This window comes from Cherax quadricarinatus, chromosome 22 (genome assembly GCF_038502225.1).
Source record: "Cherax quadricarinatus isolate ZL_2023a chromosome 22, ASM3850222v1, whole genome shotgun sequence".
Taxonomy (NCBI): Eukaryota; Metazoa; Arthropoda; class Malacostraca; order Decapoda; family Parastacidae; genus Cherax; species Cherax quadricarinatus.
This window is the reverse complement of record NC_091313.1, coordinates 29,679,201-29,696,772: the sequence shown is the minus strand read 5'-3', so window position 1 is coordinate 29,696,772 and position 17,572 is coordinate 29,679,201. Positions and strand designations below refer to the sequence as shown.

Sequence of the window (17,572 nt, the reverse complement as noted above, 5' to 3'; positions counted from 1 at the left end):
TTTGATCAGAAAATGGTAAGAGCATCTTCAACTCCTTGGGTCAAGAGTTCTTCACCAGCATCAAGTCGCCTCATCTGAATAGAGAACAGACGAACAACAGCCACCACCTCGTTCCACCAGCATCGTCAGAAACTAATCATCCAAGCCCAGGTAATTGGCGATAATTGCCTATGACTAAAGTGATAATCGACCAGTGCGATTACGAGAGTGACTTTGGTAGCAAACATAAAATTATATGTTCACAACCGTTGCGTTTGGGTTGAAATATTAGACCTTATTTCAAGAATTAAGCGTAGGTAATACTTTCCTTTCCTGGAGGGTGTTTCAGGGGTCAACGCCCCCGAGGCCCGGTCCATGAGCAGAAATAAAACCACAACAGTTATTCAACTTAATAGCTACACAAACAGTGCTTAAACCAAGCACACATTGTTGGAACACACAACACCAGCACATTAACAATGCTAGAATCATCCATACATTAACTGCATTAAGAACTCGCCCATATCAAAATACCACAAATCTTCTCTCTCGTGTAAAAAAAAAAAAATATTGAAAATAGATTGAGCTTTGCTTGAGCTCATTCACTGACCACTCGTTCTAAGCGAGAGCCTGGATGATCCCTCAGAAGATGCTGGAGGGAGGCACATCAAACACTCAGACGGTGGCGAGATGAGAGCAAGGTACATGGGCAGGGTAATCAAACTTGACCCGAAAAAATTCTACTTGGAGGACTCTCCTCTCTTCACAACTTAAGATGAGAGCTCGTTTTACCCTCACTTCCGGGCTTCAGAATCTCCCCGCTGCTCTCCTGTGGCACTTCTAAATGCCTGAAACTGGCTTGTGTGCCATAATCTCTCAGGGTATGCGATGAGTCCTGGTAAGAGGAAGACTCCCACGGCCTCTGAAGACTTTAGTCAGCCATGTTGGTTCCTCCTCCATACGCAATCCATTATTTAAATGGCTTTGAATTTAGGCAAGGCATGTTTCAGAGTGTTTGTGAGATGAGATGCGATCTCTAAAACCTATGCTGGCAGATCGAAAGAATGGAAAGAAATTTTTAAGTGGAAGTAAAATATTAAAACTGAACAATAAGAAGAGACGATATTAGTGCCTGAGAGACACAGCCCGAACTCTGACGGAGGATAACTTGACTGGTAACTTGACCTAGGAGTTCCCAAGTTTCAGCCATCCAATACTGCTTCATTACGCATCACACTCACACACACACACACACACACACCAGGGCCAGGAGCCGAGTCTCGACCCCTGCAACCACAATTAGGTGAGTACACACACGTGATCTAGCACTTTTTTTAATCATACAATCTATCAGTGGTGCATCACAGCTCTATCACATACACTCTTAGTTTTCCAACTTTTATATAATACACAATCAGTGATTCAGCACACTGTACCGAATCTTCATCCATTTCATATCTAACCCTCTTTGTCCTCCATTTCTACATTACCGTACAGGTATTTCAAGGGTTAGTATCAAGAGGCTGTGTGGTCAGATGCTCTCGACACACAGTGTCTTCACTATATTTAAACAATGTAGCAAAGATCAAATTGGCTTAACAAAATATCTTCTGTAATCTCTCTATACTATACAAATAAATACCGTCTTGATCCGAACTAATCCGACAGGCGAATAAGCCTTCCTGAGTCCTCGTACACGGCGAGTGAATATCCACTATGACCCTGAATGACTCAATCCAGTGGATGGCTATTTAACCCTGATCCCTCAACACGTTTGAACAATCAGCATCCATCTTGGTCCCACATGACGTGTCGGCAAATATACCTCATGACAATCCGCGACACAACAAGGGAATACTTATTTGACTCTGCACAATCTACCTTAGAAAGACACGTAAGCAAACACTATAACATATTTATTAGAAAACGTTTCGGTCCTGGGACCTTGATCACTTCTAACATACAGAGGACCTGCCTCGCATGGGCCAGTAGGCCTTCTACAGTGTTCCTCCATTCTTATGTTCTTATGACATTCCTCAGGTCACGTGCGTCACATCTCACTCTCCGCCTATATATATAATGTCTTTCTACCTCTGTATGTTAGAAGTGATCAAGGTCCCAGGACCGAAACGTTTTCTAATAAATATGTTATAGTGTTTGCTTACGTGTCTTTCTAAACCAACTTGTCGGTATTTATTACCAAGGTTTATACCACCTTAATGATTATTCCCGGTTTCGAATTTAAATTCGTCTGACCATGCCAACATATTTCCCAATAAATTCACACGACCCGACCAACACGTATATTCATGACTTTCTTTAATGCCATGAGTTAGTCCCATGACTTCACACTATATTCCTCTGATTCCGTTTGATTTAATCATCATACACTTCCCTTCATCTGTTCTAACTTATAAGGATATTTATTTATTGCCCAGACCTAAACAAAAGGGCAGTGGGTTATTACCTTACACGAAATAACTAAAGTGTGTGTCCTGGAACACTGTCTGACCTAACCATAATATCAGTTTCACCAAGTTAATGTGTCCGGCATGGACACATAATATACTGGAAAGATGAAAATGAAATCTTGCCTGTCCAAAATGAATGTCTGATGATCAAACCATTGTAACTGTGTTTAATTTTTGTTCTCTGAAACAGGGTAATTACCTAAAAATCCCTTCTGACCTAACCAACATAACTCCTTTACTATGAATCGTCAGCCCTGACCTGCCCTTATAGTCGGTGATCTGCTGACCCTCCGGACCTGTCCACATGACCCTCTGGACGTTGGTGGCACTACTGGAGCAGGACACGAAGAAACTGTCACCTTGGAACACAGACTGCTCTCCTCCAGACGGTGTGATGAACAGACTCTGCGCTCCTGCAAAGAAATCAAGAAGAAAGCTCAGCTAAGGTTTCAGTTTATGCATTTTCCTGTTACCTTATATAATGGATTTTATTATTACGCTCTTCGGAAAGCACTAAACCAGTAAGAACCAAAGCCTTTCAGGGGGTAAGTAATTCGGGTTGAACCAAGAAATGGGATTTGCATGTAATATTTTCTCTTTAATTACTTTGCAGTTTAATTTTTATCTGTTCACGTAAAAAAAGTTTTTTTTTTAAGATTTGTTTGAGAATGGATTATATTACTTCCCAGCAAAATAGATATTTTCGCCCAAAGCATAAACTAGACAGTAAAGACAGAATACTTATATATAATCTTCCTCCAGCAACACAATATTTACAAGATGTATGGTTAATCATTGGCGATATATATTGTTTATTCAAAAATACACCAAACAGTTTTTATTGTAGTAAACCCACAAAATGGCGGAAAGTTGCTTTCCTAGGTTATTTGAACAGTCTTTGTCAGTGGATTTTTTTTTTAAGAAGCAGGTCCCCGTGTGTCGTTGACTAATGGCAGCTTCCTAAATATTACCCAGAAGACCCTGTGTCTTTTTTGTATGCAAGGGTTAAACTTTTAACTCAGAAATGACTAAGGCTAGTATTAGCAATAGTAGTAATAATATCAACAGTAGTAGTGGTCGTAGTAGTAGCAGCAGCAGTAGCAGCAGCAGCAGCAGCAGCAGTAGCAGCAGCAGCAGCAGTAGCAGCAGTAGCAGCAGTAGCAGCAGTAGCAGCAGCAGCAGCAGCCTCTCACGTAGGTCACGACACTCAATTAAAAATAATATATACAACACAATAACAAAGATAAAATCAACAGACTATAAAATCAGCAAGCACTAAACACAGGTGATCAAGCTTTAATAACTATCGCCTCCGAACAACGCTATTAACTTATTAATGTCAAAAGACTCTCCTACAAGTTGCCCGAGGTAAGGTAGCGCTGGCACTGCCGCTGACCTGTAATTGAGGATTGAGTGTATTTAGCTGCAGTGATCGGGCATTAAGTTGGGGCAAAGAGCTGTCAGGGATCAATAGTCGAGAAGATTTAGGGAGTGAGGCGTAGGAGGTTTCTTGAGGGGGAGAGGTGGTGTCTTGAGCAGGAGGGGTGGTTTCTTGAGGGGGAGGGGTGGTTTCTTGAGGGGGAGGGGTGGTTTCTTGAGGGGGAGGGGTGGTGTCTTGAGGGGGAGGGGTAGTTTCTTGAGGGGATGGGTGGTTTCTTGAGGGGGGGGGGAGGAAAAGGTGGTGGTTCATTGACAATGATTGAAGCATTTGATTCAAAGAACCAGAACTAACCTTCCATTCGCCAAAGCGGATTATCTGGCATTTCTCAAAGGTTATTTCACTTTTACTGGTCTAGTGCTGCTCCATGAATTTAATAATAATAATAGAAATAGTTACTATGGAAAGTAAATAAAATGAAATATTCTGATATGAATCTTTATTTTCAGAAGTATCACTCTCTTCGTCTTTCATCACAACTTAGCAGCGTCAGGAGGCATCAAACATCAGGAGGCATCAAGCGTCAGGAGGCATCAAACAACAGGAGGCATCAAACAACAGGAGGCATCAAACAACAGGAGGCATCAAACAACAGGAGGCATCAAACAACAGGAGGCATCAAGCAACAGGAGGCATCAAACAACAGGAGGCATCAAACAACAGGAGGCATCAAGCGTCAGGAGGCATCAAGCATCAGGAGGCATCAAGCATCAGGAGGCATCAAGCATCAGGAGGCATCAAGCGTCAGGAGGCATCAAGCATCAGGAGGCATCAAGCATCAGGAGGCATCAAGCAACAGGAGGCATCAAGCGTCAGGAGGCATCAAGCGTCAGGAGGCATCAAGCATCAGGAGGCATCAAGCATCAGGAGGCATCAAGCATCAGGAGGCATCAAGCGTCAGGAGGCATCAAGCGTCAGGAGGCATCAAGCATCAGGAGGCATCAAGCATCAGGAGGCATCAAGCATCAGGAGGCATCAAGCATCAGGAGGCATCAAGCGTCAGGAGGCATCAAGTGTCAGGAGGCATCAAGCATCAGGAGGCATCAAGCATCAGGAGGCATCAAGTGTCAGGAGGCATCAAGCGTCAGGAGGCATCAAGCGTCAGGAGGCATCAAGCGTCAGGAGGCATCAAGTGTCAGGAGGCATCAAGTGTCAGGAGGCATCAAGCGTCAGGAGGCATCAAGTGTCAGGAGGCATCAAGCGTCAGGAGGCATCAAGCATCAGGAGGCATCAAGCGTCAGGAGGCATCAAGCGTCAGGAGGCATCAAGTGTCAGGAGGCATCAAGCGTCAGGAGGCATCAAGCATCAGGAGGCATCAAGCATCAGGAGGCATCAAGCATCAGGAGGCATCAAGTGTCAGGAGGCATCAAGCGTCAGGAGGCATCAAGCGTCAGGAGGCATCAAGCATCAGGAGGCATCAAGCGTCAGGAGGCATCAAGCGTCAGGAGGCGTCAGGAGGCATCAAGCGTCGGGAGGCATCAAGCGTCAGGAGCATCAAGCGTCAGGAGGCATCAAGCGTCAGAAGGCATCAAGCGTCAGGAGGCATCAAGCATCAGGAGGCATCAAGCGTCAGGAGGCATCAAGCGTCAGGAGGCATCAAGCGTCAGGAGGCATCAAGCATCAGGAGGCATCAAGCATCAGGAGGCATCAAGCATCAGGAGGCATCATCAGGATGCATAAAGCATCAGGAGGCCTCAATCGTCAGGAGGCATCAAGCATCAGGAGGCATCAAGCATCAGGAGGCATCAAGCATCAGGAGGTATCAAGCATCATGAGGCATCAAGCATCATGAGGCATCAAGCATCATGAGGCATCAAGCGTCAGGAGGCATCAAACATCAGAAGGCATCAAGCATCAGGAGGCATCATCAGGAGGCATCAAGCATCAGAAGGCATCAAGCATCAGAAGGCATCAAGCATCAGGAGGCATCAAGCATCAGAAGGCATCAAGCATCAGAAGGCATCAAGCATCAGAAGGCATCAAGCATCAGGAGGCATCAAGCATCAGGAGGCATCAAGCATCAGGAGGCATCAAGCGTCAGGAGGCATCAAGCGTCAGAAGGCATCAAGCACCAGGAGGCATCAAGCATCAGGAGGCATCAAGCGTCAGAAGGCATCAAGCGTCAGAAGGCATCAAGCGTCAGGAGGCATCTAGCGTCAGGAGGCATCAAGCGTCAGGAGGCATCAAGCGTCAGGAGGCATCAAGCGTCAGGAGGCATCAAGCATCAGGAGGCATCAGGAGGCATCAAGCATGAGGAGGCATCAAGCATCAGGAGGCATCAAGCATCAGGAGGCATCAAGCATGAGGAGGCATCAAGCATCAGGAGGCATCAAGCATCAGGAGGCATCAAGCATCAGGAGGAATCAAGCGTCGAGAGGCATTAAGTGTCGAGAGGCATCAAGCGTCGGGAGGCATCAGCAGCTAACAAGTGGTGAATAATGAAAGGTTCAACTAAGGCCAATGACCACAGGCAGGTTAACAGTAAACTGAGAAAGGGCAAAGGTCAGCTTGGATCAGTGACCTCAGGGAAAAGCTAATATACAAGTTTCTAAAATATAATAAATTTAACCATGTAAATACACCTCAGTCATATCTATCGATGTGATTGTTTTATCATTATTATTAAAATCAAGGGCAAGAGCCATTCAATCATATATCATAAACGTTACCAACATTTCCTATAAATATATTGGGTTCACATGCATTATAGTTCGTTTATTTATTCCCGATATAAGTCTCTTACTAAAATATACAAATTTGCTGTAATGGGTTCGGTTAGGCTAGGTTGCATTAAAGAAATTCTCTCCTTTAATAACCTTCTCCTTGAAACTCTATTATATTTGTCTCTACCTCTCTCTCATCCGGCTCATTCCAAATGCCACTGGCACTGAAGTTTTTCTGACGTGATTGTTGGGTTATCTGAGTTTTGAGCTTCTTTCAGTACTTTTCTTTTGGTCAGTTGGTCGTACTGTCAATTTCTCCGAGTATCTTGTACATTATACATCTCCCCTGGTCCTTCTCTTGAATATGTGGCCAGGATCTAAGGCTCTACCTTCTTCCCTTACATTTTCCTCAGCGTGTGGTTCATGAACTGAGACTCGACCCCTCGTAAACACATGGTGAATACACACGCACACAAAAGCCAATTACGAGGCCTCATTGACAACACCCAACTCGTGCAGTCGTTAGCTCAACTCCCTCCACACACCTGTTTAATATTTCAGCTGCGGCCTGACTATGAGGAGAATGAGGGAGCTGCAGGGTGTGAGGGAGGTGAATGGTGAGGGCGTTGGGTTGTTAAGGGTTTTATTTCTTTTAAACAACACTGGGTATGTCAGCATTGCGTCGCTACTCTACTACATGACAATTACATATTGGGAAAAATGGCAGCAATGTTTCCTTGTCATTACATCACACAGAATGAGTTTCTAACATCACACAGTGAAGTCTGTCAGCCTAAGCTGTGAAATTTAAGTAAAGCAATGATTCTGTCTTTAACAGTTCCACTATGGATTCAATAACTTCAAGAGGTTAAAAGATTTTGCTTCTGAAAAGCTGGAATTATTATTGCTCTGGCATTACGATCTCTCAGGATTGGTTTGGGCTGTTCGTGAGGCGAGTCAATGGGAAAAGGTTGGGAGATGTGTCAGTGGTGGCAGCTTTCTGCTGACTGAAGTGATCAGTCCCTGGAGTAGGTCGCTTTAATATTTTAAGTACGCTTTGACCACTCTTGACAGTACAAAACATTGAACACAAAAGAGCACCAACTACTAACATGAATAAAGCAAAACAAATAAATACTACCAGAGCAAGTTAAAATGACCAGTACCAATAAAATTCCATTAAATTGTCTAAAAGACTCCTAAAAGATCCCCAGTTTCCTTATGGGTGCTCCGACAATTATACACACCTTCGGAGGTGTTACACCAAGTACTTTCTTTCTGAATACTGTTGTTCCACAATATAAATATCTGTTTGTAACTTTTTTTTTTTTTTTTACGTTTTGCTAGGTTGGAAGTGCTCCACGCTGGAGCTGCATATTCGAAGATTATCATTTTCTCGAAGGCATTTTTGTCTAGGAATACTAATTCCACCCACTGTTCTAGCACACTTTTCCGGCTCCATCAAATATTTTAAGTATCCTAGAGATGACTTTTCGTCCTGAACTCGTGTTGGTGCATTTTTTGTTTACCTCAAAGTGTTTCACTAGTGTCACTCATTTTGTATCCATTCTCTTACATGATGCTTGTCACAAATTATGATCTACAGTTTAGTGGAAGAGGTCTGATCTGTTGCTTCTAAGTTCAATATCCTAGCAGAGCAGATATGACCTTCGACATGTTCAGTACTGTTATATTTATCATAGCTTCCTCACTTAAGATATTCGGTTGTGAAAACATTCTTTGACCATATTGTGTTGGAGGGGAAAGGGTGGTTGATTAGGTGGGGGACGAGGGGAGGGAGTGAGGGAATGATGTTGAACTAAGTAACTCGAAAAGAGCTATCCAGATCTGGCTGCAGCTTGTTGGGCAACACTGGGCTGGAGGCGACAAGTGATTGGATTCTGGAGGACACAGAAATCAAATGTGAAAGAAATTCTGTCACAGGAACCAGATTGGGCGGTGTGTGGTGGTCAGGGGTTGATACGAGCTCCTGAAGCAAGAAAAGTCAGGAACAAAATATACTCGTATAGGTGGTGTTGTGCTGTCACTGGTGTCGTTGACGCCACGCTGATGGAGGCTGCAAAGGAGTTTTTTTTAGCTAGTGACCATGGCGCTGATGGTTATGGCGATGGTAATGGAAGTGTGGGATGGACTGGGGGAGAGGGAAGCGAGAGCAATAGCAGCCACATTTGTTTTTCCAATGGGGATGCTGTAAACCATGGTATTAGCTGCGACCACTGACAACGGTAACGCTAGTGTAAGAGCAATGAAATGATGGAAGTGGTATTTTATTAGCCAGAAGAAAGGGGAAAATTTTTCCTGACGCTCATCTTGGTCATGTAGTGAACCACTTTTGGTCATATGACAGAGGTATTCAGCTGGCTAAGTGGGCCACCCCGTAAACAAAAATACATATGTGATATCCATTACTTAAAAAAATAAACCTTTTTTTTCGTGTTCTAAGGTAGGATTACAATGTACGTGGTGACAACTGACAATTGCAGCGTCAAAACAACAACGTTTGTTGCAAAAACAAAGGCAGAACTAATTCATCGTCAGCCTCGCCGAAGTGCAGTGTTGCGCACATAACTATTATACATCACTACACGGCAAAATAACCAGGCAAAAACTATACTACAACACTCATTTGAGTGGCACAGCAACAGCCCTCCCAACAGCACCATAAGCAAGCATTACACAGCAGTTTACCTGTCTCTCTCCTTCCACTGTTCATCCCAGAATTATTTCTACTCTTCAAAACCGTCTCGCAGTCACAAGAAGCACGTAGTCGTAGGTAGGCACAATGTCTGTCAGGAAACAGGATATATTTCCTTTCATGCGGGTCATACGATGGCCCGCAGCTGGAGCTTTTGGCCATTTGATCTAGGCCTTCCGCTGGCTTACCGGCCAACCTCTTAAAATTTTTTTAGTTGAACTTAAAACCATTAATTATATATAATAAGATCCTATTCCTTCTCTAGCCATTGTATCTATGATTAAAAAAAATCACCTAAAATAAAAAATTAAGCTTTGTTATTTATCTTTTATTATTAATTTTTAATATCCTTTGACTTGCTCCTCCGGTCATTAGTACTTACTATATAATTTATTGATTTCTCCTGTTTGCAGGTCTCTCCCTTTCTTCAGGTCTGCAACAGGTTGTGACTTCGTGCTACTTGTCTGTGTTCCCGTTTTCTGGATAAATCAGCAATGTGCTATTACTCTACATGATCATTACATAGCGAGAGCAAAATCAAACAGTTTCTCTGTCATATTCCATAACACAACAGATTTCATACAGCGCTGAAATATGTCATCCTGAGCTGGGAGACTTCAGCAGGGCACTGAGAATAGTGTAAAATATTCCACTGCAGCTTCAGCAGCTACGGTTGCTTCAAAGGTTTCGTTCCAACAGAGCTGGAGTGTCTATTACTTGGGAACCCTTCAAGGGAGGTTCCTAGACGCTGGTGACTGCCTCGTGATCTAGAGAATTGCATCTGTGCTCCAGTTCCCTGCACTGAGCCTAAATACCCCACCCCTCTCCACAGGCGTTGTATAATCCCTACGGATTAAGCGCCTCCCCATGATAACATTACTTGGGAAACACACTCTTTCAGGAAGGCGTATCCCATACACAACAGACACAGATTTCTTTACGAAGGAATATTCTTCACAGTGCGTTGCAACATAAATTATTTTATATACGCGAGAGAAGAGATGAGGGAGAACTCTGATCTACATTACAAATCCAAACACACATACAGTACACACAAAGCAGATTCATTATTACGTACTAAAACTACAGTATTTATACATGGGAATACATACTAGCACTGGCCAGGCAACAAGAAGCCTGAGTATCACGAGGCAAAGCTTATTTATTTGTGCTAAGCGTCACCCATTCAATGTATTCTGACCCGAGTTAAGTTGGGCACGGCTAAGCTGCGCTGCATTAGATAAAAAATATATACGCCATGTTAATTCCCATGGTTACATACGGTACAAAGCAATACAGTCGTTGGTATACACACAAATACAAACCACACACGAACCACTAAAAAAAAAATACAAAAAAAAAATCAAAACATACAAAAAACACAAACAAAAACAAAACACAAAACAAACAAGTAATGACACGCAAACGCTATTAAAACTATTAAAGAATAATTTAATAGTTTAATGGTAGTACGGCAGTAATAAATCTGCTAAAAATAATATTCTAGTAACAATAACTTTATTCACAAGACAAAAACCCTTAAACCTTATTGAAAATATGAAACTCGGCTCACTGCTTGAAGAAATGTGCAGAGAAGAATTTCCGCAGAAAAATTCAGAAATACTCTATAGGGTTGTCGCGTTGGTGCGTAATTACCTCCTAACTATACTTAGGTATTCCAAAGAATACTATTTATATATACTTTGCGGGTACAGTTACTTAATTTTTAAATGTGAGTTACTTTTCACAGAAATCGCTCTAATTATTCTCTGGTTCAAGCTTGGAAATAAGCTTGCCAGCATGTGAATGAATACTCCTTTTAATTACTTTGGATAAGCTTTTACACGCGGCAAGCATAATAAGAGTGTTGGGGGAGTATGGTGAGAGGAGAGAGGAATGTTGCTGGGGAGTGAGAGTGGGGGGAAATATGGTGAAGAGAGGAAGAATAATAATAAAGTCTCAATATCGTATTTAGAAGAGGGATAATAATGACGACGTTTCGGTCAGATCTGTGCCACTGACTTGTCAGTTGTCCAGGCCGGATTGAAACATCATTACTCTCCCGATCCCAGTTGCTGGAGACAGCGGGTGGGTAATGAATGTTGACGGAAACGAAGCAAAATGAATAAACGAGAATTGAGAGAGAGTAAAAAGCTGACGGAACATTAGGAAAGGAAGGGAAAAGTGCGGGAATGCTTTGGAACGAGGAGAGAGAGCGTGAAGAGAGGTTGTTTTTGGCACTGCTCGACGCTCTTGGTGTATTCTTTGCCTGTTTGGATCACCGTGTTCACGAGGATGGAAGCTTATCCTAAGCCCCTTTTCCCTGATGTTGTTTCTTCTTTTCGTGCATCTTGTCGCTTCTGTTCAATGTTTCCCAATGGATCTTTCATTATAAAGGAGTGGCCGAAGGTGCAGAGTCCTCTCAACCTGGATATTTTCAATACAAGCTTTCTTTTTAACTTTACAACTCTACAAAGAGATTTATCCTACTATAAAACACAGCAGAATTAGCACCGAATCACAACAGCTGCAATAGCTGATATCACAGAGCTTGAACAGCCTACATTATCCAAATGGCTAGAGTTCAAAGGCTTTTCTGTCTGCTTCCGCCTTCAATCAGGCTAATAAATAGTGATCCCTGATCGTGTCTCTACACTGATGGACACCTAACTTTAGTGCTATATTTTGTTGACTTCGGGTCATGGGATAACATTACCGCCCTTCTACCTTCCCTCCTTTTAAGAAGGGCATCTTTATGCTACTAACTTGGTATTGACCCAAGGAATTTGCACTGCCTTTTTCTTGGACTAAGCTTGAATACCTCACATTTTCCAGCCAGTGTATGACCCTTATGGGGTTTAGCGATTTTCAATATATTTAGTATTAATATCCTTCCTCATGCCCTCGCCAGCTCCACGAAAGCTACCATGGTATTGTACCATACCAACACAAGGTGCTGAGCTCTCCTAGTGCTCAAAACCAGCGTGCCTTCTTAAGCCTATCATGGTAACTTTTCTGAAAGTCGTAAAGTGGACCGGAACGATCCCCGAGGTGTGGGGGCTCCTAATAGTGATTGAGAGGTCAGCTAACAATGATTGATGGGGTCTCTAATAAGGACTGAGGGCCCCTCTAACCATGACTGAGGGCCCCGTAACACCCACTGAGATGACCGAAGATCTTACACAGCCAAAGGCCAAAAATTACTATTGTGGTATGGAACACCTGCTTCGGGGAAAGAGTCGATATTTTATTTCTCCAGAACCAAAAGTGATGCTGTGCCTACTGAGTCACCCATACACTTATTGGCCAGGCCAAAATAATTATAAGAAATGAAGAAAAGACCATTATTCACCAAAATTGTACGCCAAAATTTAAGCTTGGTGCTAGAGAACAAAATATAGTTTATCATCGGATCAAACGTTATTTACATTTATATATTTATATTACGCGCTAAACCTGTGTGGGTTATGATGCGCGGGGGGGGGAATGGAAGGCAATTGCTATAGGATCGATATAGGATAGGATAGGATAGGGGGAGGCCAGGTTTAATTCCCTGGATCAAGAGCCTCTCACCGTCGTCAGGGACCTTCCCTTGAGAGAAAGGTCACTCAGAGCAAGGAGTACTGGATCCTCCATCCTCTGAGACACAGGCACTTTAAACCAGATTACCTCCACATTATATTCCACAAGCGAGATATGGGTCATACCGGTTTTGCGCTTACGATATCAACTAGGCTGTGATGCCGGATCACTCAGGTTGTAATGGATATGAGGACTAGCGGGCCACTAGCAGTAACAGCCTGGTTGACTAGGCAAGCACCAGAAAAACTTGGCACAGGACCGGGCTGCGGGAGTAGAAAAACTCCAAAAACATCACAGTTATGTCAGAGGTATAATAATAATAATAATAATAATAATAATAATAATAATAATAATAATAATAATAATAATAATAATAATAATAATAGCCTACATTTTAATACCCAGGGAAAGCTTGTGTCCTCCACAATACCTTTCACTCTGACAGCGAGGGGAAGCTGCAGCTGTTGTCGCAAAACTTTCTTCTAAATTCTTGACAAAAATCTCCCGTGGCCACGGCCAAAGTTTGTTGCTATTTGCATACAGACTGACGCAACGCAATGCGATTTTCCTGTTTTCAAAGACGACCAAAACGGCTAAGACTTCTTTCACTGATGGCAGCAATTCATTAAGGTGTTCAAGTAATGATAAATGTTTATTTAAAGTTAGTCTCATCACTACCGTTCTCTTCGGATCTGAAATGTTGATCTGCGCTTTAAACAATGTTGAAAAAAAAAAACTGATTTCGCTGCCGTCATTATCAATTTTTAAAAATCTACAAAATTTGCTGCTGCCAATTTATTTTAACCAACCGTATCTTACTGTCGTATTAAATATATCATAATCACAAACTCAGATCGATTCACAAGTCGTAGTGAAAAATCAAACCCATGAGTTACAGCAAATTTTAACGAAAAGGGAAAAATCTCCATGTTATTTAGGCCAAAAACAAAAAAAAAATGACTACCTTAGTCATGCACCCATTTCAGACCCTGCCACTGCTATAAGAGTGACCCGAAAAAGAAGAAAGAAAAGCCTTTTTTTGCAGGAGAAGGGGTTACTAGCCCCTTCCTCCCGGCATTTCAGTCGCCTCTTACGACACTTGTCTCACAGAGGATGAATTCTTCGCTACTTCCTCATGGAGATCTGATCTATTATGTTAATTATAATTAAGTTACCGGTAGATTTAGGGTCTTGCGCAATTACCAGTCTGACAAAATATCTCCTCCCTAAAAACATATGTCCCATATAACGTAGAAGTTGTCCAGCAAGTAATGAAGTTGGTTATAGTGTTATGATCCTAGCAGGGTGATCCTAGCAAGGTGATCCTGGCAAGGTGATCCTGGCAAGGTGATCCTGGCAAGGTGATACCGGCAAGATGATCCTAGCAAGATGATTATAGCAAGGCAATTATGGATGTGGGATAACGTTGAGTTGTAGTGCAGTGTAGTTAGAGGGAGTAGCGTGTAGATATGTGTAGGTGTGAGTGGTGTGGGTGGGTAGAAGTGGTGGGGTGGACAGAAAGTGTTGTAGGATGTGTGTGATAGTGAAGTGTGGTGAAGAGGTCGTGTTGTCGGGTGTAGAGGAGTGTGGAGGTAGTGTAGTGGAGGTGGTGTAGTGGGTGTCGTTATAATTCAGACGTCGAGGCTGTGAACACAAGCTCTTCTCTCTTCACATGAAGTATTCAGCTCAGCCTGGCTGCACCACCGGTGTAGCTGCTCGCGCGCGCACACACACACACACACATACACACACACACACACACACACACACACACACACACACACACACACACACACACACACACAAGGCATATTCTGTGTCACAAACCTACTGGAGTTTTATGACTAGGTAACAGAAGCAAGACACGAGAGAGAGAGAGGGGTGGGTAGACTGTATTTTCTTGGACTGCAAGAAGGACTTCGACACAGTTCGTCACATGAGATAAGTGCAAAAGCTAGAGGATCAGGTACGTATAACAGGAAGGGCACTGCATCGTATTAGAGAATGCCTGACAGGAAGGCAACAATGAATCATGGTACGTGACGAGGTATCAGAGTGGGCGCCTGTAACGGGCGGGGTTTCACAGCGGTCAGTCCTATGACCAGTGCTATTTTTGGTATATGTGAATGACATGACGGAAGGGATAGACTCAGAAGTGTCCCAGTTTGCAGATGTGAAGTTAATGAGGAGAATTAAATCGGACGAGGATCAGGCAGCACTACAAAGAGGCATGGACAGGCTGGAAGCTTGGTCCTCGAATTTAACCCCGCCATGAAGATCAGGGAAGGGCAAAGAAGGCCACAGACAGAGTATAGGGTAGGTGGCCAAAGACTGCAAACCTCACTCAAGGAGAAGGATCTTGGGGTGAGTATAATACCGAGCAGATCTCCTGAGGGGCACATCAACCAGATAACTGCTGCAGCATATGGGCGCCTGGCAAACCTGAGAATAGCGTTCCGATACCTCAGTAAGGACGTATGGGCCTGACGTACCATGTACGTCAGGCCCATACTGAAGAATGCAGCACCTGGTCAAACCTGGTCAAACCTGGTCAAACACGTCATGAAATTAGAGACAGGATGTTCCAGAGGTGGGACACAGAAACAAGGGGTCACAGATGGAAGTTGAAGACTCAGATGAGTCAAAGAGATGTTAGGTAGTATTTATTTAGTCACAGAGTTGTCAGGAAGTGAAATATCTGGCAAGTGATGTAGTGGAGGCAGGAACTATACATAGTTTTAAGACGAGATATGATAAAGCTCATGGAGCAGGTAGAGAGAGGACCTAGTAGCGATCACTGAAGAGGCGGGGCCAGGAGCTATGTATCGATCCCTTCAACCCCATATAGGTGAGTACACACACGCCGAGGAGAACAGACGTCAGCTATGTAATCCTCAAAAAAAGGTACTTTGCCTGGTTCGTAATGTAGGATGTATAGATCGTTTTATGTGAGCTGTGTCCTCAAAGAATAGAAGGAAATTATTCATATGGAACATTTTCTGGGGCAAGAATAACGTATTTAAAATTTTAAGGAGAAATAGAATAGCACATTGTATATTGGAGCTTTTGTTGGCAATATGGCGGAGGGTAGATGCTCTGAGCACAGATATACTTGCAGTACAATCGCGAACGAGCGATTAATGATGCAAAATAACCACAGGGGGAGTTGAATGATATCTCCAGGCGTTCATGTTGCAATCAACACATCATCGGGAGCTTGCAATGTAGCAGAAATAAAAACGGCTCGTTTCCCTGAACGAATCTACCTGGAGTTCCTACTCTTTTCTGCAACACTGCAAGCTCCTGATGATGTGTTGATTGCATCACGAAAGGCCTAGAACTATCATTCAACTCTCCCTGTGTTTATTTTTGCACAGCTATTGCTTATAAACTTGCAGACAAGGAAACCAGCTGACGGACAGAGAATAACCATAATTGAACATAATCAGGTAAGGTATGAAGAAATTAAATAAAGAGAAATTAAATAAAAATAAATACAACTTGAAAATAAAGAATATTTAAGACAAATATGTTTGTAGACACACTATGCTGAACATGTTTCTATTTTGACTACGCTTCGCTAAGAGTTAATCTTTATTGGGACTAAGTTTCTCTGAGAGGCTTCATTTGGACTACGTTTCACACTAAGTCAAACTCAAAATAATTCTTTGCTCCTGTCAATATACAAGTTAATATTGCCATTATAATATTCAAGGTAATAACTGCGAAAATATTACTTGTACTATATTTAAATGGCGCCTGAAAGTGAATATTCTCTGCCAGTGAAAAATTTCCCCTGTCCTTCAGTGGATATTCCCTGCCAACGACATAATTTTCCCCTGTCCACCACATAATATTCTTACCAGTTGGGGATTAATCAATAGCCACCACCTGCAGCCTCGACCTCTCCCATTACTGAATCAATCATGCATCTCTCTCTCTCTCTCTCTCATTCTTCCTATTTCCAAGTTTCTTCTCTGCGTATTTACTCCTCTTATGGCTTCTTTTCTTTCTTGACCTAATCGTTACTATCTCTTGACCCCTGTTATCCATATCCCTTATCAACACCAAACTTCTCACAACTTCCCTTTCCTAAAGTACTCGCACCTATTCTGTTCCTTATTCTCATATCAGACATAGAGATGTAAACCACAGCACTGTATCATCTTATGCAGACGATACTAGGATCTGCATGAGAGTGTCATCCATTGAGGACACGACAAAGCTCCAAGAAGATATAAACCAAGTTTTCCATTGGGCAACAGAGAACAATATGATGTTCAATGAAGACAAATTCCAACCACTCCGTTATGGAAAACTGGAGGAAATAATAACTAGGAATGAGTATACTACAAACTCCAATCACACAATAGAGCGGAAAAGTAATGTGAAGGACCTGGGTGTGGTAATTTCCGAAGACCTCACCTTCAATGACCACAACAATGCCACTATCACATCTGCGAGGAAACTGATAGGATGGATAATGAGAACATTCAAGACAAGAGATGCTAAGCCAATGATGATCCTTTTTAAATAACTTATTCTTTCTAGGCTGGAATACTGCTGTACATTAACATCCCCATTCAAGGCAGGTGAAATTGCAGAGCTAGAGAATGTACAGTGAACCTTTACTGCACGTATAAGTTCCATCAAACCCTTAACTACTGGGAGCGCCTGGAAGCACTTGACTAGTACTCACTAGAGCGCAGGCGAGAGAGATATA

At 42.7% G+C, this 17,572-nt stretch overlaps 1 protein-coding gene across 1 annotated transcript in view; it reads right to left on the bottom strand.

Moving 5' to 3' along the window:
- The window catches only part of LOC128689725 (inactive tyrosine-protein kinase 7), a 169,761-nt gene that overhangs the window by 22,089 nt on the left and 130,100 nt on the right, over positions 1–17,572 (bottom strand). The window contains exon 2 of the mRNA XM_070087620.1: positions 2,710–2,863. Coding sequence (XP_069943721.1) covers positions 2,710–2,756 — 47 coding nt within the window. The 5' untranslated portion in view covers positions 2,757–2,863. The remainder of the gene's footprint in view (positions 1–2,709; positions 2,864–17,572) is intronic.